Genomic DNA, 24,962 nt, shown 5'->3' with positions numbered 1-24,962 from the left:
ACCATGATATATTGCCTTGGTACAGCCTGTAAGACAGCAGAACTGAGACATCTTGGAAATATCTACAAACCCATCCAAAATAAGCATCGCCTCTGTACAAGTTTCTCTAGAGTAGTTTGTCTAAGATAGTTTATCACACTGATGGGCTAGAAAATACATCGAATCAGACAAATATGAATAAGCTAGAAGTGTTACTTTGGCATTTTTAAATATTATGTCATTCTTGTTTGTGATTGCTGGCATTTGAAGAATGCATCCCTGTTTAAAAGTTCCTTTGTGTGTGTGTGTGTGTGTTTCTCAGCATGCTTCCTTCAGCAGGTTGTATCACAACATTACATTTTGCAAGTGAAAAAAGGAGGTTTTAATCTCGTCATCAGGAAAACATCATAGTAGCAACAACATTTCTTGATCTTCAACATTCTTACAGTAAACATCCTTGAAGTCTGGCCATATGGGATATTCACCTCATAAATGGTCTCCTTCTTATTTTTTATTAGATATTTTCTTTATTTACACTTCAAATGCTATCCTAAAAGTTTCCTATACTCTCCCCCCTCTTGCTCCCCTACCCACCCACTCCCACTTCTTGGCCCTGGTGTTCTTCTGTACTGGGACATATAAAGTTTGTAATACCAAGGAGACTCTCTACCCAATTATGGCCGACTAGGCCATCTTCTGCTACATATGCAGCTAGAGACATGAGCTCTTGGGGTACTGGTTAATTCATATTGTTATTCCACCTATATGTTTGCAGACCCCTTCAGCTCCTTGAGTACTTTCTCTAGCTTCTCCATTGGGGGCCCTCTGTTCCATCCTATAGATGACTGTGAGCATCCACTTCTGTATTTGCCAGGCACATTCATTTTTTTTTAAATATACACCTTCTATATTATTATTTTATTTTTTATTAGATATTTTCATTATTTACATTTCAAATGTTATCCCTTTCCTGGTTTCCCTTCTGAAAACCGACTATCTCCTTCCCCACTGCCCTTGCTATCCAACCCACCCACTCCTGCTTCCTAGCCCTGGCATATGCTTACACTGGGGCATAGAGCCTTCACAGGACCAAGGGCCTCTCCTCCCATTGATGACCAACTAGGCCATCCTCTGCTACATATGCATCTGGAGCCATGAGTCCCACCATGTGTTTTTTTTTTTTGTTTTTTTTGTTTTTTTTGGTTGGTGGTTTAGTCCCAGGGAGCTCTGGGGGTATTGGTTAGTTCACATTGTTGTTCCTTCTATGGAGCTGCAAACCCCTTCAGCTCCTTTGGTCCTTTCTCTAGCTCCTCCATTTAGATTCTTAGTTCTTAAATCCTGCTTTGCTCTAAATTCTATTTTCCTGCTGTACCATTATTATTATTTTTAACTTAACACACATAATGACTTTAATTATGACATTTTCACACAAGCCCCCTACAACCCCCCCTTTTTTGAGACAGTGTTCCTGTGTGTCAACATTAGCCTGGTATTCATTTCCTGGCATAGGTTGGCCTTGAAATCATGATCTTCCTGCTGTAGCGTTTTGAGTGTAAGGGTTGCAGTCATGCACCTCCTTGTCTGGCTTACTTTTATATTTAAAATTATTTAATATGTATTACTCATGATAGATGCTTGAAGGATATGCTCTTAATTTAAAAGCACTTTCCATTCACTTGACTGACTTTCTCTAAGGAGGTTTCATAGAGAATTAGGTTGATATTAGTTTTCCCCAAGCTCCTATTCACTCTCAGTAACATTAAGTATACCCCTAGCATCTAAATATTGTAAGAAAATTAAAACTTTAAAAACGTTTTAAGCTTGGTAAATGTAAAAAAAAAATCTTAGTATTTACATAAGAATCCTTCTGCTCTCTCTGTGTATATTTTGAGCAGATCTGGAGAGGAGACAAAAGAAAGGGGACTATAGTGTAGGTTTCAGCATGTTTGAAACCTGTTAGAATTACTGAGTATTAAGGACAAGCTTCTTAAATTGTTAGTGTAAGTATCCCCATTGATATTCATTTCCCTGAACTTAATTGAAGGTTTTTCAGAAAAAGGCAACTTGATTTCAGAACTGGCAGCTTTTGGGCTCTCCTTTGTAGTCCTGATAGCCTTGAGCAGAAGGACTGTGGAAGAGCTAGACAGGCTATCTTTATGCCAGCCAGTGCTGTTATACTTCAAGGACTCCTTGAAAAAAACTGTACAGCAGGAGGCTAGGGAGATAGCTCTGTTTGCACCTAGAACCCATGCAAAGCTGGCTGCCATTGTGCACATTTGCATTCACTATGCTTCTATGGTGAAATGGAAGGTGAGGACAGGTGATCCCTGGGAGCTTTCAGAACAGTTAACCTGACATACACATAGTGAACAACAAAAAAGGGGCCCTGGAGCCAGTGAGATGGCTCAGCAGTTAAAGGCCTTGCCATGAAAGCTTGGCCACTTGATTTTGATGCCTGGAATCCACAATGGAAAGAATGAACTGACTCTCAGAAGTTTCAGGTCAATATACCTGGACCCTTGGGAACCCACAGAGTCTGCACCAAGCAGGAACATACACAGGGTGGACCTAGGCCTCCCCCACACATATGTAGTAAATGTGTAGCTTGGTCTTTGTGCGGGCCCCCCAATAACTGGAGCAGAGGCTGTCCCTTAAGCTGTTGCCTGCCTGTGGATCCCATTTCCCTAACTGGGCTGCCTTGTCTGCCCTCAGTAGGAGAGGATGTGCCTTGTCCTGAAGTGACTTGATGAATGGGGATGGAAGTGTGATGCCTGGAGTGGGGCTCCCTTCAGAGGAGAAGGGGAGAGGGGATGATGGAGGATTGGCATGAGGGAGTACTTGGAGAGGGGGGCTGATATTGGAGTGTAATGTGTTAAATAAGTAAAAATTTTTAAAAAGTTCTTTAAAATCCACATGTGCACCATGGAACCAGGGATATCCCATGGTATAATGGGATTTGACACAAAAGCCTGATATCCAAATAATAAATAAAGGAATAATTTTATTAATATACTTACATATCACAATCACAGCTCTTCTTTCCTCTTCTCCTCCCCCGACCTATTCACTGCTTCTCTCCTTCTCAGAAGAAGGGAGGTCCCCATGGCTATCACATAGCCTTGGCATATCAAGCTGCAGTAAGTCTATCTTTAGAAAAAAGATGTATCTTTTTCTATTGAGGCTAGACAAAATGGCCCACTTAGGGGAAAGGGATCCAAAGGCCAGAGGAGAGGGGTACAAGAGTCAGAGACAACTCCTACCCCTGCTCTTAGGAGTCCCACATGAAAACCAAGCTGCACATCTGTTACATATGTTCAGAAGGCCTAGATCAGTCCCATGCATGCTATCTGGTTAGTGGTCCAGATTCTGTGAGCTCCTACGACCCCAGGTTAGTTGGTTCCATATGTTTTCTTGTGGTGACCCTGACCTCTCTTGCTCATTCAATCCTTGCTCTGCCTCTTCTACAGGATTCTCCAAGATCTGTGTAATGTCTGGCTGTAGATCTCTGCCTCAGTTTCCATCAGCTGCTGGGTGAAGCCTCTAATGATGGTTATGCTAGGTTACTGTCTGCATGTGTAACAGAATATCATTAATAGTGTCAGAGGTGAGCTCTCGATCTTGGTATGGGTCTCAAACTGGGCCACTCATTGGTTGGCCCTTCTCTCAAAATCTACTCCATCTATTTCCAGCCCTTTACTCTGAGGTGATGTCTATCTTTGATGTTGAAGTGTGTTTCTTCTATGAAGCAGAATGATGAATTCTGTTTTTGTATCCATTCTGATAATAGCCTGTGTCTTTTTTATTGGGGAAACTTGAGTCCATTGATGTTTACAGATATTAAAGCCCAATGATTGTTACTTCCTTTCATATTGATATTGGTGGTGGTCATGGTAGTGTGTGTGTGTGTGTTTCCCTCCTTTTGGTTTAAAATATTTAAATTTAAATGGTATAAAAATATTTATTTCCTGTGTTTTTTGGGTGGCTGTAGTTATTTGTCCCAGTATCTTCTGTAGGAATATATTTGTGGATAGATATTGTTTAAATTTGTTTTTTTTTTTTTGTCACGGAATTTCTTGTTTTCTCCACTTATAGTGATTGAACTTAGACCAGACTGTGATATGTGGTCTGTTAGACACTGCAAGACCAGGCCTTTCTTGCTTTTTAGGGTCTTTGTTGAGAAGTCTGATGTAATTGTAATGTGATTTCCTTTATATGCTACTTGACCCTTTTCTCTTGCATCTTTTAATATTCTTTCTTTGTTCTGTTTGGTTAGTGTTTTGTTCATTATGTGGCAAAAGGATTTTCTTTTTTGATTCAATCTTTTTGATAGTCTGTGAACTTCTTGTATATTTATAGGCACCTCTTTCTTTAGAGTAGGGAAATTTTCTTCTATGATTTTGTTGAAAATATTTTCTGGGCGCTTGAGGTGGGAATCTTCTTCTATTCCTACTCTTCTTAGGTTTGGTCTTATCATGGTGTCCCAATTTACCTAGATGTTTTATGTCAGAAATGTTTTAGATTTAACATTTTCTTTGACTGATGTATCAATTTCTCCTATGGTATTATCTTCTTATATTTTTGGTTGTGAGCCTAGTCTTTAACAGCTGAGCCATCTCTCCAACCCCTATGGTATCTTCTATGTCTAAGATTGTCTCCCCCATCTTTTGTATTCTGTTGCTGATACTCATATTTGTATTTACTGTTCTTTTTTCTAGATTTTCCATCTCAATGGTTGCACCCATTTGTGTTTTCTTTATTATTTCTATTTCTATTTTTGGGACTTAAACTGTTTTTTTTTTTCTAGAAATGTTTTGTTCATTTAGTTCACCTGTTTGTATTTTCCTGTGTGTTTGTTTGTTTGTTTGTTTTAAGGAACATATTTATTTCCTCTTTAAAGGCCTCTAATATCTTTATAAGATTATATTTAAGGCCATTTTCTTGTGCTTCAGTTGTGTTAGGATATCCAGGGCTTGCGGTAGTAGGATAGCTGGCCTCTGGTGGTGCTATATTGGCCTGGCTCTTGTTGATGGTGTTCTTATGCTGATCTTTAGCCATTTGGGTTTTGCAGTTATGATAAGTGGGTTTTGTATCCCCCCTCCCTTGATTTCTGTTTCCTCTCTGTCATCTGGTATTAATACCCTCGTGACTGGGGACTATTGTATCTTCAGGTACAACAGGGTGTCTTCCCTGGGGTTTTTGTAGCCTGCATACCCTCTGGGTTCTTGGTTGCTAACATTGCCTCTGTGGTCCCTAGTACCTAGTACCAACAATGCCTGGGGTCCTTGGTGCCAGAGTGGCCTCTGGAAATGCAGACAGAATTATGAACCAGAAAATGGAGCACAGGGGACAGGGTTCAATTTGCAACTATTGGGTTTCTTTATGGGCACTTGACAGAACAAATAAATTTTCAAAGGAGAATCTGAGTTCTATAGATGTGCTGTCCATGTAAATGCCTGCTGCACTTCCACATATACACAAATCTCTCTTTCTCTCTCTCTCTCTCTGTTCTTCTGTCTGTCTCTCTCTCTCACACACACAGAGGGAGAGACAGACAGACAGAGATAGAGACATACCCACATACACATATAAATGCACACAGAAACACAGAGAGAGAAAGAGAGAGGGGAGAGAGAGAGAGAGAGAGAGAGAGAGAGAGAGAGAGAGAGAGAGGAGGGAGAGGGAGAGGGAGAAGAGGAAGAGGAGGGAGAGGGAGAAGGAGGGGGAGGAGAGGGAGAGGGAGGGGGAGGAGAGGGAGAGGGAGTGACAGAGAGGCTAATTGATATGGGTCCTGGAAGGCACAACCTCAGCCATTCTCTTTGCTTATGTTCTTTATATGAGTAGAAATAAAGGACCCAGCTAGCTGAATGGTAATAGAGACAAGTATCTACACAGGGCCTTTGAATTCCAGGGAGAATATGCTGATCAGGACAGTGAGGTACAGTTTAAAACAGGATGAACATTTTGGAAATACAATAATTTCTGATATGAAAGATGAACATTGAAAAATGGTCATTGGGATTGTAGCTTTGGTGTGTTATAGATAAAATCTTTCCAGGAATCAAATCTGAGATGTGTACACCTTATGAAATATAGTAAAGGTTATTTTTATTTTCAAAGTCTCAAAATGTGGCATTAGTGAGCTGATATTTTCCAGAGACTGCTTTGTTCTCTGAGATGTTTTCAACATTTCCTGTTTTTCCATTTGAAGAATTTGTTTTATTTATGCATTGTGTGTGTGTCTGTAAGAAACATACATTGGTGACTCTGAGTATGTGTGTTCCTGTGTGCACATGCAGAGGCCAAAAGAGGACGTTGAATTCCTTGGAACTTGGGTTACAGGCATTTGCAGAATACCTGGGCGTTAGGTGGGTGCCAAGATCCACAATTTGGTCATCATGATTGTGCAGCAAGTGCTTTTAACAACTCAGTGATCTCCCACCCCCTTAAATTTCTTTTCAAAGGAACCAGGCTGATTTTAGGCCTCAAACATTCTATGGTGACTAGTCATCTCGTTGCAGAGCAGGACCAATCACATTAAGCACCTCCTAGTACCTGACAACCTTGTTGCAAGCTATACTATGCAGTCAGATGTTAATAACATAGGCTCCTGACATGGGAGCAATGCCACCATGTTGTGTCCTTCACTACTACTAGCATGGGTGGAGGCTGATCCATTCTTCTTGCCACATTTTCTAAAGAGGGTCTCATTTCCCAAGAGCTCCAGAAGATGACCTGGAAAACATCAAATAGAAGACAAGGAACTTCTGCTACTGTTGTTGCCACTGCCATCCCAGACAAAAAAAGTTTTGTTTCACATGTCACAAAGGCACTGAGGCTTCAGCCTTTCCCAAAAGACTTGAAATATCATGGACTCATTTGGGAAGAGTATTCTTTTCTTTTCTTGAAATATGTTTAATTGAAGAACTGCATCCCTCTTTCCTCCTTCCACTCCCTTTACCCCCTCCCCAGCTAGGCTGCCTTGAACTTCTATACATCCATTGGGATTATATACATGACTGAAATGTAGGCAAGCCTTTAAAACATTTTTTAAATGAATAATGATTGATGGGGGAGGGGCCAGTTGATTGTGGGTGGTACCATCCCTGGGCTGGTGGTACTGGGTTCTATAATAAAGCAGGCTGAGAATACCAGTAAGCAGCAATTCTTCATGACCTCTGCATCAGATGCTCCTGACTCCAGATTCCTGCCCTGTTTGAGTTCCTGTCCTGACTTCCTCTGATGATGAACAGTGATATGGAAATATAAGCTGAATAAACTCTTTCCTCCCAAAGTTGCTTTGGTCATGGTATTTCATCACAGCAATAATAACCCTAACTAAGACAAGTTGGTTCCAGGGAGTGGAACCAAGGAATACTGCTGTGACAGACCTGACCATGTGTTGGGGGAGAATTGTGGAAGGACCTTGGGATTTGGGGTTAGAAAAGCCACTGAGTGTTGAGATCTCAGTGAGCTGTTCTGTGGGAGCTTGGGAGATAAAGATGTTGAAAACTGTGCAGACAATCAAAGTGTGGCTTGTGAAGTCTCCGAGGGAAGCAAAGACTTTACTCACCTTTTTCTATGAACAACCTGTGGTGCTGGTCATCTGGAGCTGAAGAATCAGCTGTGATTAACAAGATAACAGAACTACTAAAGCAAATCCTTGTGTTTTTGGGACAGTTGATGCTGGTTAGCTGGAACTAAGAGATTAGTAGTGATTAAGTAGAGACCAGCATTACTGAGGTGAAATAATTTGGGAAGTGATTCCTGATCGTCAGCATGCAGAAGCTGGGCTCCAAAGGCAGCCAAGTTTGAACCTCAAGCTGGCAGCTGGACTTGGTAAAGTGTAAGAGTCACCCAGGTGGTACTCATTTTCAAGGCATGATGGCTCATGAGAGCAGGTAAGACTCAGTACTGTGAGAAGCCAATGGATGTCATTGTTGCTCAGTGGCAGCTGGTGGCCCAGGACTGAAGTGGTCATGGTAAAGAAGTTGAGGCTCAGCTCCGTAAAAGGAGCCTTTGAGAAGCTATTGGTGAAAGTGTAGCTGGGTTGCAACAGAAGGCCCCAGCATTTTGGAGATGCTAGTACCATGGGTTGACCAACAAGAACAGCAGCTGCAGTGATGAAGTGGAGTGTTTGGGCCTAGAAGACAATCTGTTTGTGCTGCAGAGGATAGAGCCATAGAAGGGATCCAAGCCACTTGGAGGATCCCAGAAGATTGTGAGTGAATCTCAGACATTGAATGCTGAGTTCTTTATACTTTTTGGAGTTTTGCTTTGAGTTGTTTGTGACTGTGCCCTGATTCTTCCCTCTTATAAGTAAGAAAATATTTAACTTATTTTTGAATTGACAGGAGACTACAGTTGAGAGACTTTGAATATTAAAAGACGTTGGGATTTTAAAGAGATTACTATTTTAAAGAGACTGTTTTTTTTTTTAGAAAAAACACTTTAGTTTACATCCATACTGCAGTTTCCCCTTTCTCCTCTCCTTCCAGTCCCTCTCCTCACCTTTCCTCCCCTCTCATCTCCTCTTCCTCAGTTCCTCTTCAGAAAAGGGAACCCTCACAGCCTTGACATATCAAGTTACAGTAAGACTAGGCACCTTGTCTTCTATCAAGGCTATACAAAGCAACCCAGTAGAGGGAAAATGTCCCAAAGGCAGGCAACAGAGTCAGAGACAGCCCATGTTCCCACTGAAGACCAAGCTACATAACTTTATGTGTGGAAGGCCTGAATCAGTCCCATACGGGCTCCCTAATTGGTGAGGTTTTTAAGTGTTTGAGTTTTTAAAGACTGGGATTTTTAAAATTTAGAATGTTTATATTGTAATGTTGATATTAGTGTGTACTCTTAGGGAAGAACAAGAAATTAGAGGTTATGGCTTAGCAGTTTTGTGTTTGTATGCCAAGCTGACAAGGGGTCAATTGTGCTGGCGAGTTTTATGTCAACTTCACACAAGCTAGATTCAAATGCCTCTTCCCCCAAAAAAACTAGAAAGAAAAAGAAAATGCCTTCACAAGATCTAACTGTAAGACATTTTCTTAATTAGTGATTGATGGGGGAGGGTCCAGCCCATGGTGGGTGGTGCCATTCCAGGGCTGGTGCTCCTGGGTTCTATAAGAAAGTAGGCTGAGCAAGCCGTGGCAAGCAAGCCAACCAAAACCCCACATCTGTGCCCTTTGCGTCAGCTCCTGCCTCCAAATCCTTTCCCTATTTGAGTTCCTGTCTTGACTTCCTCTGATGATGAACAGTGATATGGAAGTGTAAGCCAAATGTACCCTTTCCTCCTCGACTTGTTCTTTGGTCATTATGTTTAATCACAGCAACAGAAACCCTAACTAAGACACTGCTTTTACTCTCTGATTACCCCAAGGGTGTGGGGTCGATGTCTCCATGTACTTCATATGTAATATAGTAACCAGTAAAGATTCAGGTAAAAGAATTAAGCATCCACAGTCAATATATAGAAAACATGTTTCATATGCAGAATTGACTTACTATAGAAATGAAGACTCAAAATAGACATAGTTAATCAAAATTTCTAGTAAACAATGTATGTTTCAATCTTCCTACAGTCTGAAATTACTAATGTAAATGTCTTATAAATTTAGAAAATCTTCTTAGTTTAAAAAATTATCTTCATGTTGAGTTATGCATGGATGATAGGACTATCTCATGAGAATACCCCGACTTTGGTTAGCTCTGCTAGTCAGAGAGGTGCAGCCTCTAAGCCATAGCCATTGGCTCCCTCTCACAGTGGTTGCTGGGTTAAAGCAGTAAGGGCCTCTCTGTGAATTTCAGACTAGAGGCTGCTGAGACACAGAGTATAATTCCTTGCCTGTGTGTTGTTGTTGTTGTTGTTGTTGTTTTTAAGTCTATTATTTTTAAGTTCAGTTATTTAAAATTTGAATCCAGAGATGAGCAGAAGATGAATTTCTTGCCCTTAGTATGGAAATATGAGATCAAATAACTAATGAAACTAGGTTTTTTTGGTATAGTTTTTCTTCTAGTATAATATCATTAAGTCTTTATGTATTATTCGTTCTTGGGGATTTTTTCTTATATTAATCTTATTGTGATAAAGGCACTTTGACCTTGTAAAGTCAGGAGAAATAGCGATGTTCATTACTATCACCCAGAGTAGGTATGTGGATTGATATCAGTGGGACTGATAGAGAAGAAGAATGAATTAGAGTGAGAACAAAGAATTGAGTTGCAGAGTGGACGTGAATTTGACTGAGGTGATGGATTTCAGTGGCTTGTTGGTTGAGTAAAGGGCACCTCTAGTGAGCCATCAAAATTGATTGGTGTGCTTTACTGAAAAGCAAATCAAGGGAAAGAAAGCATTAGTAAATAGTGATTTTTGAAGTACTTATATTGGTTCTAGAGGATAATGTGTCGAAAAAAATGTATATGGACACTAGGGAGAGGCATGAATGGATAACTGCAGGCAGGCTGTGTTGAGGCTAAAGTCATAAGATTCTTCAGCCAGCCATAATCTCTCCATTTTTTTTTTTAAATCAGAGAATCCCAGGCATGGAGATGTTCCACTTGAATTCTCAGGGCTAGTAGCTAGAAGGATCCAGGAGCATCTGTGAATTGTCTAACAAATAGTGAAGGCTGAAAGATTTTTAAGAAGCCATGCTCACTATTGAAATAACTATTGAAATCACTATTTAAGCATTCTGAGGCCATAGTGACTGTGGAGCTGCAATAAGCCTTAGGCCAGTGTATCTCAACTTGTGGATCACAACCCCTTTGGGGTTACGTATCAGCTATCCTATATATCAGATATTCACATCACTGTAAGAGAATCTTACAGTTATGAAGTAGCACCAAAAATAATTTTGTAGTTGGGGGGTCACTACAATACGAGGAGCTGTATTAAATGCCACAGCATGAAGAAAGTTGAGAAGCACTGCTATAAGAAGAAAGGTAGGAATAGCTTAGGAAGAAGAATGTGAGAAGCAGGCAAAAGCAACTGTTGAGGTGGCACTCAGCCCTCCTTAGTAGGTACCTGCTATAATGTTCTTTTAGCTATGAGAATGTGTTCACGTATCCCTTTCCAAACATCAGTGGATGTGCAGTAAGGGTTATTCTGGAATCCCTAGACAGTATCAGGGTGCTGGCCTCTTTTTGGAGAGGCTTGGATATGCAGGGCTTCAGTTGTGCTAAGCTAAAGGTAATCCCTGGGTTTGTGAGCACATAAAGGCCTCTATATTATGGACTACACAAATCTTTATATGTCTTGTACAGTAGTGAGGCTGATGCTCCTAACTAGGTGCTCTGTAGGTGCGGCTGGGCCCAGATGACGTTCCGTTATCTGAAATATAAGACCTAGCTGATCAGCCAAAGCATTCAGTTCTGTGTAAAACCACTGTGAATTGGTGAAAGGAGATACAATAAAGCCAGTTTCCAAACACAGAACACAAAATAGACCTTTTTAAACATTATAAAATATCATTAGATTTTTATCCAGGCATACTGGCACACACCTTCAACCTCATCACTAAGGAGGCAGAGACAGGAATATTTCTGTGAGTTCAAGGGCAACCTGGCCTATATAGTAAGCTCCAGGGAGGCCAGGGCTACATTTATACAATTAGGTTTTATCATGATTAAAATTATATTCTTAACATTTAGATTCTAAAAATGTTCTCAAATGCGAATATTAGTAAGCTCTCATTAGAACTATTTGATAACCCAGGATTATTAAAACAATCTTGTACAATAAAAAATAATTCTGAAGGAATCACTATCTCTGATTTCAAGCTATACTACAGAGCAATGGTAATAAAAACCACATGGTTTTGGCAAAAAACAGACATTATTGATCAATGGAATTGAATTGAAGAGACAAAAGTAAACCCACACATCTCTGGACACCTGATTTTTGACCAAGAAGCCAAAACTATACAATGGCAAAAGAAACATCTTCATTTGTTGATCTGGATGTCTGTATGTAGAATAGGGTAAATAGATCCATATCTACCTCACAAACTCAAGTCCAAGTGGATCGAAGACCTCAGTATAAAACCAGATACACTAAATCTGATAGAAGGAAAGTGGGGAATAACCTTGAACAGAGTGGCACAGGAGACAACTTCCTGAACAGAACACCAACAGCTCAGGCACTAAGATCAACAATTAACAAATGGGAACTCGTGAAACTGAAAAGCTTCTGTAAGGCAAGGGACACTATCAAAAGGACAAAACAGCAGCCTATAGAATGAGAAAAAAAATCTTCACCAACCCTACATCTAACAGATGGCTAATATCCAAAATATATAAAGAACGCAAGAAGCTAGACATCAACAAACCAAATAATCTAATTAAAATACAGGATACAGATCTAAACAGAGAATTCTTGTCAGAGGAATTTCTTTTCTCTTTCTTTCTTTCTTTCTTTCTTTCTTTCTTTCTTTCTTTCTTTCTTTCTTTCTTTTTTTTGACAGAGTTTCTCTGTGTAGTCCTGGCTGTCCTGGAACTCACTCTGTAGACCAGGCTGGTCTTGAACTCATAAATCTGGCTGTCTCTGCCACTGTCTGGCCAGAGGAATTTCTAATGGCCAAGAAGCACTTAAATGTTCAAAGTCCTTAGTCATCATGGAAATGTAAATCAAAATGATCCTGCGATTCCTTCTTACATCCATCAGAATGACTAGATAAAAAAAAACTCAAGTGACAACAGATACTAGCAAGAATGTAGAGCAAGGGAAACGAGCACTCCTCCATTGCTGGTGGGAGTGTAAACTCCAAAAATCACGTTGTAAATCAATTTGGTGGTTTCTCAGAAAATTGGGAATAGTTCTACCCCGATACCCAGCTATACCACCCCTGCGCGTATACCCAAAAGATGCTCCATCCTACCACAAGAACACTTGGTCAACTATGTTCATAGTAGCTTTATTTGTAATAGCCAGAAACTGGAAACAAACTAGAAATCCCTCCTCCCACTGGGTACCAACCCACTCTGGTAATCAAGTCTCTTCATGACTAAGCACATCCTCTTCAACTGAGGCCAGACAAGGCAGCCCAGGTAGAGGAATAGGATCCACAGGCAGGCAACAGAGTCAGGGTAAGCCTCCACTCCAATTGTTGGGGGACCTGCATGAAGATCAAGCTGTACTTCTGCCACATATGTTCAGGGAGCTTAGGTCCAGCCATGTATGCATTTTGGTTGGTGGTTCAGTCTTTGGTGGGGCAGTCCTTAAGGATCCAGGTTAGTTAACTCTGTTGATCTCTTTGTGGAGTCCCTGTCCCCCGCCCCCATGCCCAGGTCTTTCAATCCTTTTCCCATGGGGCATTTTACTTTTGATATCTTGTTCAAGACTTATTCTTTCACTTTGTGTGCCTTTGTTTCCTGGAGAAAAAAATGTTAAATTAAGTTGCATTAATAGAGAGAATAGTGTCTGGACTCTATGACTGATATGAACCAGTGAGACTGAATTCTAACAACAGTAATTACTCTAACTACAGGTTTTGGATCAGATGTGTGGGTTTCTCAGCTATACCTCTAACTGAATCTACTACTAAACTGGGTAAATGACTAGATATGTCTAAGCCTCAGCAGTCTCCTCTAGAGAACAGGAGCCTACCAGTTGTTGTGAGGAAAGGGCAGGAAGCATATTCTGCAACCAGTTACTGAATAATGGACATCTCAACTTTCTGTTCTGAGAGTTATGGGTAATGAGAAACAGTGGGTTTAGACTCTGTTCCCAACAGTTGTGTCCTGGGCCCCTTTTGTTTGCTTTGAACTGACAGCTGAGATAAGAAAGGACGACCTTTTCTCTCCTGAGTCTCGCTTTATGGCTTTATGTTAGAGAAGTTGCATAGATAAGCCTGTTCTGAGTAATGATGGGTCGTTGCTAGGGTGTATTTGGAAAGTGCTTTGTTGCCTCACTAGCTATGAGCATTGCTGACTCAGGGCTTTGTGATAAGCAAGCCAGGACTCTTCACCCCATGAAATCTCTCCTTCCCCCCTCTGTCTTTCTATATAAAATGGTTTATCTTTCCAGCTCTGGCTCAAATCCTACATGATACTTTGTTAAAATATTCTGACCATTCCAGAAAACTGAGCATACTACAAATTCCTCTCCTATAAAGGAATTAGCATTTCATTAAAGAGTGGAGGTAGTGTGCAAGATTCAATATCTTCATTGAGCCTCCAAGATACATGATTCTTCATGGACTACTTGAAATGCTGACTACTAAAATTGACCATATAATCAGTCACAAAACAGGCCTCAACAGATACAAGAAGATTGAAATAATCCCATGCATCCTATCAGATCACCACAGACAAAGGCTGGTTTTAAATGCCAACAAAAACAACTGAAAGCACACATACACGTGGATGCTGAACAACTCAATGATACTTGGTCAAGGAAGAAATAAAGAAATTAAAGGCCTTTTAGAATTTAATGATACTGAAGACACATCATATCAAACTTATGGGACACAATGAAAGCAGTGCTAAGAGGAAAACTCATAGCTCTGAGTGCTTCAAAAAAGAAACTGGAGAGCGCTTACGCCAGCAGCTTGACACACACCTGAAAGCTCTAGAACAAAAAGAAGCAAATACACCCAAGAGGAGTAGACGGCAGGGAATAATCAAACTAAGTACTGAAATCAACCAAATAGAAACAAAAAGAACTATACAAAGAATCAATTAAACCAGGAGCTGGTTCTTTGAGAAAATCAACAAAAAAGATAAACCCTTAGCCATACTAACCATAGGGGCACAGGGATAGTATCCAAATTAACAAAATCAGAAATGAAAAGGGAGACATAACATCTTAATCTATATAATTATTTTAATACCTTAAAATAATTATTCTGTTTGTTAAATATTAACAGTTGAAAATATTAAAATCATGTTCTACAGACAAAAAATGGAAGTAAAATGGTTTTGCATGTGACTGACTATAAACACAAATACTCAAGAGAATCCAGGCCTCTGAGGCTGTGTATAAATACTCACCCAGCCTCTCTGTGTTGGGGTTACAATGCTATAACCTTCATGAGAAATAACAGTTCAACACTAATAAGAGACTTGAAGTTTATTATCCAGGGTGTTCTAGTTAAAAAATGACCACCTCCATTTCACAATATGAAAGAAATGGAGAGATGATTCAGTAACTAGAGGATGGACTACTCTTCCAAAGGACCCAGGCTCAATTCCCAGCACCCACGTGGCAGGCTAACAACTGTCCAGAGCTCTAATTCTAGGAGATCTGACTCACTTCTCTGGCCTCTTTGGGCACCAGGAACACAAAGGATAAGAGCCACATCACATCTTTCTTCGTATTCTAAGATTCAGTACTACAACAAATGGTCAGATGATCTTTTATTGGGCACTTTAATCCTACACATCTGACATTCTGACACTTTATGCATATAGCATCTTCACTGGTAAGGGAGCAAAGGAGGCAAGAGTGAGAGATAAAGAATTGAGTTCTAACACAAGTTGAGCAAAAGCCTCCTCTGAGTCCAAGGAGAGTTCTGGAGGCGAAATGGCTCATTAAAAGTACTGATTTCCAAAAGGCTACCAACAGATTGGGAAAAGATCTTTACCAATCCTAAATCCGGTAGGAGACTAATATTCAATATATATAAAGAACTCAAGAAGTTGGACTCCAGAAAACCTAATAACCCTATTTAAAAATGGGGTACAGAGCTAAACAAAGAATTCTCAACTGAGGAATACTGAATGGCTGAGAAGTACCTGAAAAAATGTTTAACATCCTTAATCATCAGGGAAATGTAAATCAAAACAACCCTGAGATTCCACCTCACACCAGTCAGAATGGCTAAGATCAAAAATTCAGGTGACAGCAGATTCTGGCGAGGATGTGGAGAGAGAGGAACACTCCTCCATTGCTGGTGGAATTGCAAGCTCATACAACCACTCTGGAAGTCAGTCTGGCAGTTCCTCAGAAAATTGGACATAGTACTACCAGAAGATCCAGCAATACCTCTCCTGGGCATATACCCAGAAGATGTTCCAACTTGTAATAAGGACACATCCTCCACTCTGTTCATAGCAGCCTTATTCATAATAGCCAGAAGCTGGAAAGAACCCAGATGTCTCTCAACAGAGGAATGGATACAGAAAATGTGGTACATTTACATAATGGAGTACTATTCAGCTATTAAAAACAATGAATTGATGAAATTCTTAGGCAAATGGATGTATCTGGAGGATATCATCCTAAGTGAGGTAACCCAATCACAAAAGAGCACCAATGATATGCACTCACTGATAAGTGGATATTAGCCCAGAAGCTCAGTACCCAAGATACAATTTGCAAAACACATGAAACTAAAAAAGAAGGAAGGCCAAAGTGTGAATACTTCGTCCCTCCTTAGAATGGGGAACAAAATACCCATGAACAGAGTTACAGAGCCAAAGTTCGGAGCTGAGATTTAAGGAAGGACCATCCAGAGACTGAACCACCTGGGGATCCATCTCATAAACAACCACCAAACCCAGACACTATTGCATATGCCAACAAGATTTTGCTGACATGACCCTGATATAGTTGTCTCCTGTGAAGCTATGCCAGTGCCCAGCAAATACAGAAGTGGATGCTCACAGTCATATATTGGATGGTACACAGGATCCCAAATGAAGGAGCTAGAGAATGTACTCAAGTAGCTGAAGGGGTCTACAGCCCTATAGGAGGAACAACAATATGAACTAACCAGTACCCCCAGAGCTCGTGTCTCTAGCTGCATATGTAGCAGAGGATGGCCTAGTTGGTCATCAATAGGAGGAGAGGCCTTTGGTCATGTGAAGGCTCTATGCCTGGTATAGGGGAATGCCAGGACCAGGAAGTAGGAGTGGGTGGGTTGGGGAGCGGGGGCGGGGAGGGTATAGAGGGTTTTTGGAGAGGAAACTAGGAAAAGGGATAGCATTTGAAATGTAAATGAAGAAAATATCTTTTAAAAAAGTACTGATTTCCTTTGGGAGAAAATGCCATTATTATTATTATCAATATGCAGAGAAAAAAGCAGCCCAAAACATAATGCCAAAAACTCGCAGAACAAAATCCCCCTCGTTCTCATAGTCAAATCCTAACTCAAACCTGAGCCAGTGATTTATGATGTCTCATACAAATAATCAGAGCCTAATTCCTAATGACCACTAACATCTCATCTCAAATAGCCAGTTTCAGGGAAGGTGCAGCCAAACGGTGTTATAAAATTTATTACCTAAAAAGATAGTGACCCGGCCATGGCTTACCTACTCAAATTGAACTATACAAAAGGCCCAGAATCATATATCCAGAAGATGTCCCAACCGGTAAGAAGGACACATGCTCCACTATGTTCATAGCAGCCTTATTTATAATAGCCAGAAGCTGGAAAGAACCCAGATGTCCCTCAACAGAGGAATGGATACAAAAAATGTGGTACATTTACACAATGGAGTACTACTCAGCTATTAAAAAGAATGAATTCACGAAATTCCTAGGCAAATGGTTGGACCTGGAGGGCATCATCCTGAGTGAGGTAACTCAATCACAAAAGAACTCAAATGAAATGTACTCACTGATAAGTGGATATTAACCCAGAAACTTAGTATAGCGAGATATAAGGTGCAATATGTAAAACATGAAACTGAAGAAGAATGAAGACCAAAGTGTGGACACTTTGCTCATTCTTAGAATTGGAAACAATCACCCATGGAAGGAGTTACAGAGACAAAGTTTGGAGCTGAGACAAAAGGATGGTCCATCTAGAGACTGCCATATCCAGGGATCCATCCCATAATTAGCCTCCAAGCGATGACACCATTGCATACACTAGCAAGCCTTTGTTGCAAGGATGGTGATATAGCTGTCCCTTGTGAGACTAGGCTGGGGCCTAGCAAACACAGAAGTGGATGCTCACAGTCAATTATTGGATGGATCACAGGGCCCCCAATGGAGGAGCTAGAGAAAGTATCCAAGGAGCTAAAGGGATCTGCAACCCTATCGGAGGAACAACATTATGAACTAACCAGTACCCCAGAGCTCTTGACTCTAGCTGCATATATATCAAAAGATGGCCTAGTCGGCCATCACTGGAAAGAGAGGCCCATTGGTCAGGCAAACATTATATGCCCCGGTACAGGGGAACGCCAGGGCCAAAAAATGGGAATGGGTGGGTAGGGGGGGGACTTTTGGAATAGCAGTGGAAATGTAATTGAAGAAAATACGTAATAAAAAACAAAACAAAACAAAACAAAAGGTCCAGAATACAAGGTCAGGTGGCTTAAAAAAAACAGAACATTTTAAATTTATTATTTTAGGATTTCACGCATGAATAAAATATCATTTGAACATATATGCCTCCCACTCCCACTGTAAGTCCTACCAGATACCAAACTTACTGTATCCTCCTCCCAACTGTATGTTCTATTGTTTGGTTTTTTTTTTAATTCACTGAGTCAAATTAGTACTACCCATATGCACAGTTGTAGCACTATCCACTGGTACGTGGTTAGTCTATCAGGGCCACATTCCAAGGGATAACTGACTATTCCTGTGTCAGTATTCAACAACTGCTGATAGACTGTCAGTTGAAGGTTGGGCCTCCCTGAGCCCCTCCCCCAACTGATGCAGGAACTTCTGATTGGTATGTTCTTGTGCAGGTTTTGTGATGTTCCTTAACTACTATAAAAGGACTCTATTCCCTCTCAATGTCATTCTTCCATTCGTTTTTCACCCTCTCAGAATTTGCTACTGTGTTTGTATCTGCAGCATTTATTCCTTATTAAAGCTGTTTCATCAGCTGTAGTCCAGTAAGGTCTTTTACCTCCACACCTTGGCTCATTCTTCCTAAAGCAATATTTTAGTGGCTCAGCAAGGGGATTCTCTCCTTGCCTCCTTTGGCCTCTCTTCACTGTGGTACTTTTATGGTGGCCAGTTAAAAATCTCCATAGATAAGTAAAGGTCTCTGACAGGTACCACTCTTCAGTGGTATAAAGACCATTGGGCTGAGACTCATAACTTCTTGGTTACTATCACCATAGGGATACTAGCTATAGAGTTCCTGTCTATCCTTCCACAATGGTAAGTGGCACAGGGACAGAGATAGTTTGTTCAAGGTATACATGAACTTCTTTACTTTATAATGAATAAGTCAATTTTTGATAGGTCTCACATTGAAGATGTTCTGCTCATTTAAAACTTTTATTAGTCCTCTCATTTAATAGTATTAATAATGTGTGTGTGTGTGTGTGTGTGTATTATGATGATGATCTTCATGCGGCATACTTTACTATGAGTTATCGGTTAGTCTCTGACTCTGTTCCTTGCCATTGGATCTCCTCTTAGCTGGACTGCCTAGTTAAACCTCCCTGGGAGGGCATGAATATACTTAGTCCTACTGTGACTTGATATGCCCAGGGTGGGGTGGTACCCAAGATGGGCTTCCCCTTCTCAGAAAATGAGAGAGGGCAGTGGGGAAGGGGCATGTGACGATAGAATTGGGATGGGGGGGGGGCTGTGATCAGGATGTAAAGTGAATAAATAAGTTAATGAAAGAGGAAATGAAAAAAGGTGTGGGAATAACTAACCAGTATCTTATTGAATTTAAGGCCCACCCCATGAGATTGTACCCATACCCAACACTGCTTGTGTGACCGAGAACCTGAGAATATTAGATAGCCCATGTACCTAGGGGATAACCAAATACCACTGTTTGATAAAAAGTAACAATAAAAATGACTCCTAATTTTATTCTGCTATACTCATAGATCAGTACCTGGCTCAGCCATCATCAGAGAGGCTTCCTCCTGAGACAGACGGAACAAATCCAGAGACCCAGACCCATCCAGATGCTGAGAGGCCTTGGATCACTCAGGCTTAAATGGAATGTGTCCATCAATCTACTCCCTCTAGGGATCAGGAAGCCTGGTGGAAGAGGAAGCAGTATAAAGTGTAAGATAGAAGGGATAGAGGACACCACAAAAACAAAGCTCTTGTGGCGATAGGCAGCATGCACAGGACCTGTCTGCAATGGGTCTGCCCTAGAGAGAGGCAGGGGCTATCAATGAAAAGAGAAGTAGACACATGTCCCACCTTCCATTCCTAACCCAGAAGTAATCTCCAATTGATAACTACTTATAAATGAAAATTTAGCTTCCTCAAAGGGTGTCTCACTGGGGAAACAAACTACTCTTAAATGTATGTCCTATGCCCAGCAGTAGATGACCAGGAGAAAATGAACTCTGGCATCTTAGGAAGCTCCTTGTCTCCAATGCTGTATCAGGGCTTCCTTTAAAAAATTTTTATATTAATATGTATTAATATAAAATTTAACATATATAAATTAGTATAAAATTATATATTGTATGCATTATATCAATATTATAAAATTAATATAAAATTATATGTTTGTATGTATATATATATGTATATATATATATATTTCTTCCCTCTTTTAACCCTTCTTGTCCTTTGTGTCTATATTGTGGCTTCAAGCTTAATATTTTTATGGGTGTGAATGGTTGGGGCTCTGTTTCTCCTGCCAATTCTTTTTTTTTTCCATGCCAATAATTTATTGAACAGAGGTCTGTACACAGGCAAATCTTACTGTGGAAACTAAGACACCAGGGACTCTCTCTACTCCCCTCCTTCCAGGATGGGGAGAGGGAGGAAGCCTTGGGGGCAGAGGACAAGAAGGGGTACAGCTGGGGGGGGCAAGTTGGATGGTGTGAATCGACATTTTCTTTAAGAAAAAAATTATAACAATCTATTAACACCCAGGGGGCCAGGGAAGGGAAGATGAGAGGGGCTGGGCTGGTTCTATTTACAAGGGACATGGGAGAGGGGGGAAGGGAAAGAGTGGTAGCCTGGGGGAGGGGAGGGGACCAAGGGGGTAGGAGGTCCTCACACCCCCAAACCCCGTCCTTCTTTCTCTTCCCTCCCTCACAAACAATTAAAAATCCTCTTTAAAAAGCCCACCACAGAGGTCAGGCTGGTGAGGGAGGCCTAGATGCTGGGGGTAGTTCATTTACCTCTGCCCTCTAGTCTAGGGGCCCAGCCAGGGCAGGAGCTTGATGGGCTGTGGCCCCCTTCCCAGCGCCACTTGGGCCTTCCCAGATGGACGTGGAGGGGTAGTCGGTGGGGGCCTCAGGAAGAGCTAGTGAGGGTAGCAGTTGTGGCATCAGATGTCTGCCAGTCTCGGCCAGTCTGAGGGTCAGTTAAAGCTTGTGAGGACGAGGCGTAGGAAGAGGTGAGGGAGAAGCAGGGCCTGCTGGGGACCTCAAGTGAGGAGGGATGAGAATGGCATGGAGAGATGGTTAGATGGACAGATCACCAGGACTGAAGTTGAACAGGGGGAAGTGGGCGGTCGTTGGGGAGCTGGGCCGGAGACTCCGCAGTTCATCAAAGAAGCTGTGGGCACAAGCCTCAAGTGGGGAGAGCCTTGAGTATGGTGTGTACTCCAGCAGGCTAGAGCCGAGTGCAATGGCCTCGGTGCTGTCCGAGATTTGAACACCTTTGTCCAGGGGTGAGCTTTGATCTGGGGGAACTTGAACTCTGTATACTTAGGGTTCATCTCTCGGATTTGTTCCCTGGTTGGCGTTCCTAGTACCTTGATGATCTCCACAAGCTGGTCCACCCCATTGTCCCCAGGAAAGATGGGCTGGCTGAGAAGTAACTCAGCCAGTACACAGCCAGCTGACTACACATCGATGGATGAGGTGTAGAGTTCTGGAGCACGGTAGTACCGAGAACCAGCTGCTTTGCACTGCCAAAATCGCAGAGCTTGAGGATAGCAGTGTCAGGGTCCACAAGCAAATTGATGTCACGGTGACAGACACCTTGGGAGTGTATGTAGGCCAAGCTCCGGAAGAGCTGGTACATGTACACCTTGACGTAGATGATAGGGATGATCAGCTTGGCCTTGGTGAAGTGGCGGGCCACTCAGTACACCGTCTCGGGCACATACTCCAGCACCAGATTCAAATACAGGTCGTCCTTCTTCTCCCCACTGGAGTAGAAAAAGTACTGCAGCCTCACAATATTGCAGTGGTCCAGCTTACACATAATCTGCAGCTCTCGGTACTTGAACCTTTTGTCCTGAAGAACCTTCTTGATGGCTACCAGTTCCCTCGTGTCTGCCAGCCATTCCTGGTACACTACTCCGAATGAGCCATTACCAATCACTTTGATGTCAGTGCAAGCCACTTCTTGGGAACGCTCTGGGTCTTGGCCTACAGTAGCTACCACTGTGGTCACCTTCCTGCTGTCATGGCCCAGCTTCACTCCTGGCTGCAGGAAGCTAGTGCTCCCGGGGCCACCGCTGCCTCCTCCGACCCCGAGCTCGAGGCTCCCACGCCCCCACCCATAGCCCAGACTGACGCCTTCCCGCAGCCAGTGCCTCCTGGGCCAGAGGCTGAGCCCCGGGGGGGGGGGGGGCGCCACCACCGCCTCCGTGAACGAGTTGGTCCGTGCCAGGCCCGAGCCCCCAGGGCTGCCTCCTGAAGGCTGGCCGCTGCTCATGGCGCCAAGCGCAGGCCCAGGCCTTGGGGCTCGGGCTGCCTGGGCTGCCACCGCAGCTGCCTCTGCCTCTGCGGCCACCTCCCCTGGGCTTGGGCTCTGGCCTCTTCCAGGCCGTGCCGTTCAGGTCTCTTGCCAATTCTGATGTTAATTTTTGTTTTTATTTTTATTTTTTATTCTTTATTATTTTCTTTACATTCCAAATGCTATCCCGAAAGCTCCCTGTAACCCCCCCCCCCCGCCCTGCCCCCCTACGCGCCCACTTCCACTTCTTGGCCCTGGTGTTCCCCCATACTGGGGCATATAAAGTTTGCAAAACCAAGGGGCCTCTCTTTCCACTGATGGCCGACTAGGCCGTCTTCTGCTACATATGTAGCTAGAGACATGAGCTCTGGGGGTACTGGTTAGTTCATATTGTTGTTCCACCTATAGGGTTGCAGATCCCTTTAGTTCCTTGGGTACTTTCTCTAGCTCCTCCATTGGGGGCCCTGTGATCCATCCAATAGCTGACAGTGAGCATCCACTTCTGTATTCTGGATATTAGCCCAGAAACTTAGAATACCCAAGATACGATTTGCAAAACACAAGAAAATCAAGAAGAAGGAAGACCTTAGAATAGGGAACAAAATACCTATGGAAGGAGTTACAGAGACAAAGTTTGGAGCAAGAACGAAAGAATGGACCATCCAGAGACTAACTACCCCAGCCAGGGATCCATCCCATAATCAGCCACCAAACCCAGACACTATTGCATATGCCAGCAAGATTTCGCTGAAAGGACCCTGATATAATTTTTGTTTTATATTAATTATATATAATATGTTACATTATATTTTCTTATGTTATATCAATATAACTATGTTATACTATATTTTATTATACTATTTCGCTATGTTATTATATTTTATAATGTTATATTAATTTTATTATATTATTATCCCTTAGAAACTTGTTTGTTTTCTAATGAGAGATACAAAGGTGGTGAATCCTGATGGGAGAGGATATCAGGAAAAACTTGAAGGCGCAGAGGGAAGGGAAACCATAATCAGGATATGCGGCCAAAATTTCCACAAAAGGAAAAAAATTGTCAAAATACGGCGTAATTAAGAAAAACCTATCCCTTTGCCAGCGGAACCCCAAATGAACTAGCAGAAACAACATTTAGTATAACAAACAACATTTTATTTTTTAAGTTAATCGGGAATGCCCGAAGAAGGGGCCGGAGGCTTCTGGGGTTCAAACTCGAACCACGAAGTGGTGGCTCTAAAAGAGCCTTTGGATTTTGTTTGGTTTAAAGTCAAAGTCACTCATTTGCTGGAGATATTCCTGCTACAGCTCTCTTAGGAGAAGTGGTGGCTCTGAAAAGAGCCTTTGAGTTTTGTTTGGTTTAAAGTCAAAGTCACTCTTTTGCTGGAGTTGTTCATGCTACAGCTCTCTTAGGAGAAGTGGTGGCTCTGAAAAGAGCCTTTGGGTTTTGTTGTTTTGACATTAAAGCTGCTTACTTGTTGGAGATATACCGGACCATCGCCATGGTTCCTTCAGCCACTGCACGCCGGCAGAGCTCGCCAGGAAGCAGAAGTCGAATAGCGGTCTGGATCTCTCTGGAGTTGATAGTAGAGTTTCTGGCTTGACGCGCCAAGAAGCTGGCTTCGGATGCAATTCTTTCAAACATATCCTTCACGAATGAATCCAGGATGTTCACAGACCGCTGCGAGAGGGAGAGACCCACGTGGATATTTTTCAGCACCTTCGGAAAGTAGATAGCGAAGCTGTTCTTACGGCGTCTGATCAGACGGGCTCTACGCTCATCTTCCCTGATGCTTTGGTGAAGTGAGCGACGCCGCTGCACCTCAGGCTTCTCCTGCTCAGGAGTCTCTTGCTCACGGTTCTCTTGCTCGGGCTTCTTCTTCGGCTTCGCTTTCTCCCGCTTGTCTTTCTTGGGTTTCTTCTCCAGCTTCTCTCCCTCCGGCTTCTCTTTCTCTGGCTTCTTCTTCGGCTTTTTCTCCGGCTTTGCTTTCTCCTGTTTCTCTTTCTTGGCCTTCTTCTCCGGCCCCCCTTTCTTTGGTTTGTCCTTTTCCCTTTTAGCTTTCTCAGGCTTTCTTGGTTGTACCTGTTTTTCGGAACTATCCGAAGATAGCTCCTCCAGAACGTCCATAGCCGTGGTAGACGCCATGGCTGAGGGCGCCAACCTGACGGAAAGTCAGAAAATGGCGGTTTCTGAAGTAACAGTTACCATATTATGCACATGCCTTTAGGCCACGTAATGAACCAACTTGACATTTGATTGGACGAGGTACTGAGTATGATTGGATGGTTTATCTGCCTGACAACACATTGCCCAATCAAAATGAGTGCTCAATGTAATTAGCATAGTCTTTCTAGTTGGCACCTATGGTCGCGGAATCCCCAGGACCTTCTAGTTTCTCCATGAGAGGAAGATACCTGTCTGAGCATTACAACATTATAGGATCACATTAGGTGACCGATG

The 24,962-nt window shown here is 42.2% G+C and overlaps 1 protein-coding gene and 1 pseudogene across 1 annotated transcript; both read right to left on the bottom strand.

Annotated features, from left to right (window-relative positions):
- Nucleotides 20,514–22,602, bottom strand: Gm6275 (predicted gene 6275; annotated as a pseudogene).
- Nucleotides 23,638–24,686, bottom strand: H2bfm (H2B histone family, member M). Its single transcript, NM_027067.2, has one exon. It carries the CDS (start codon nucleotides 24,645–24,647, stop codon nucleotides 23,973–23,975), a length of 675 nt encoding a protein of 224 aa, NP_081343.1. The 5' UTR covers nucleotides 24,648–24,686; the 3' UTR covers nucleotides 23,638–23,972.
- Between the last annotated feature and the right edge of the window lie 276 nt (nucleotides 24,687–24,962).

The sequence above is a fragment of the Mus musculus genome, chromosome X (assembly GCF_000001635.26).
Source record: "Mus musculus strain C57BL/6J chromosome X, GRCm38.p6 C57BL/6J".
NCBI classification, from domain to species: Eukaryota; Metazoa; Chordata; class Mammalia; order Rodentia; family Muridae; genus Mus; species Mus musculus.
Note: the sequence above shows the minus strand (reverse complement) of the source record. Positions and strands in the feature narration are given on the sequence as shown.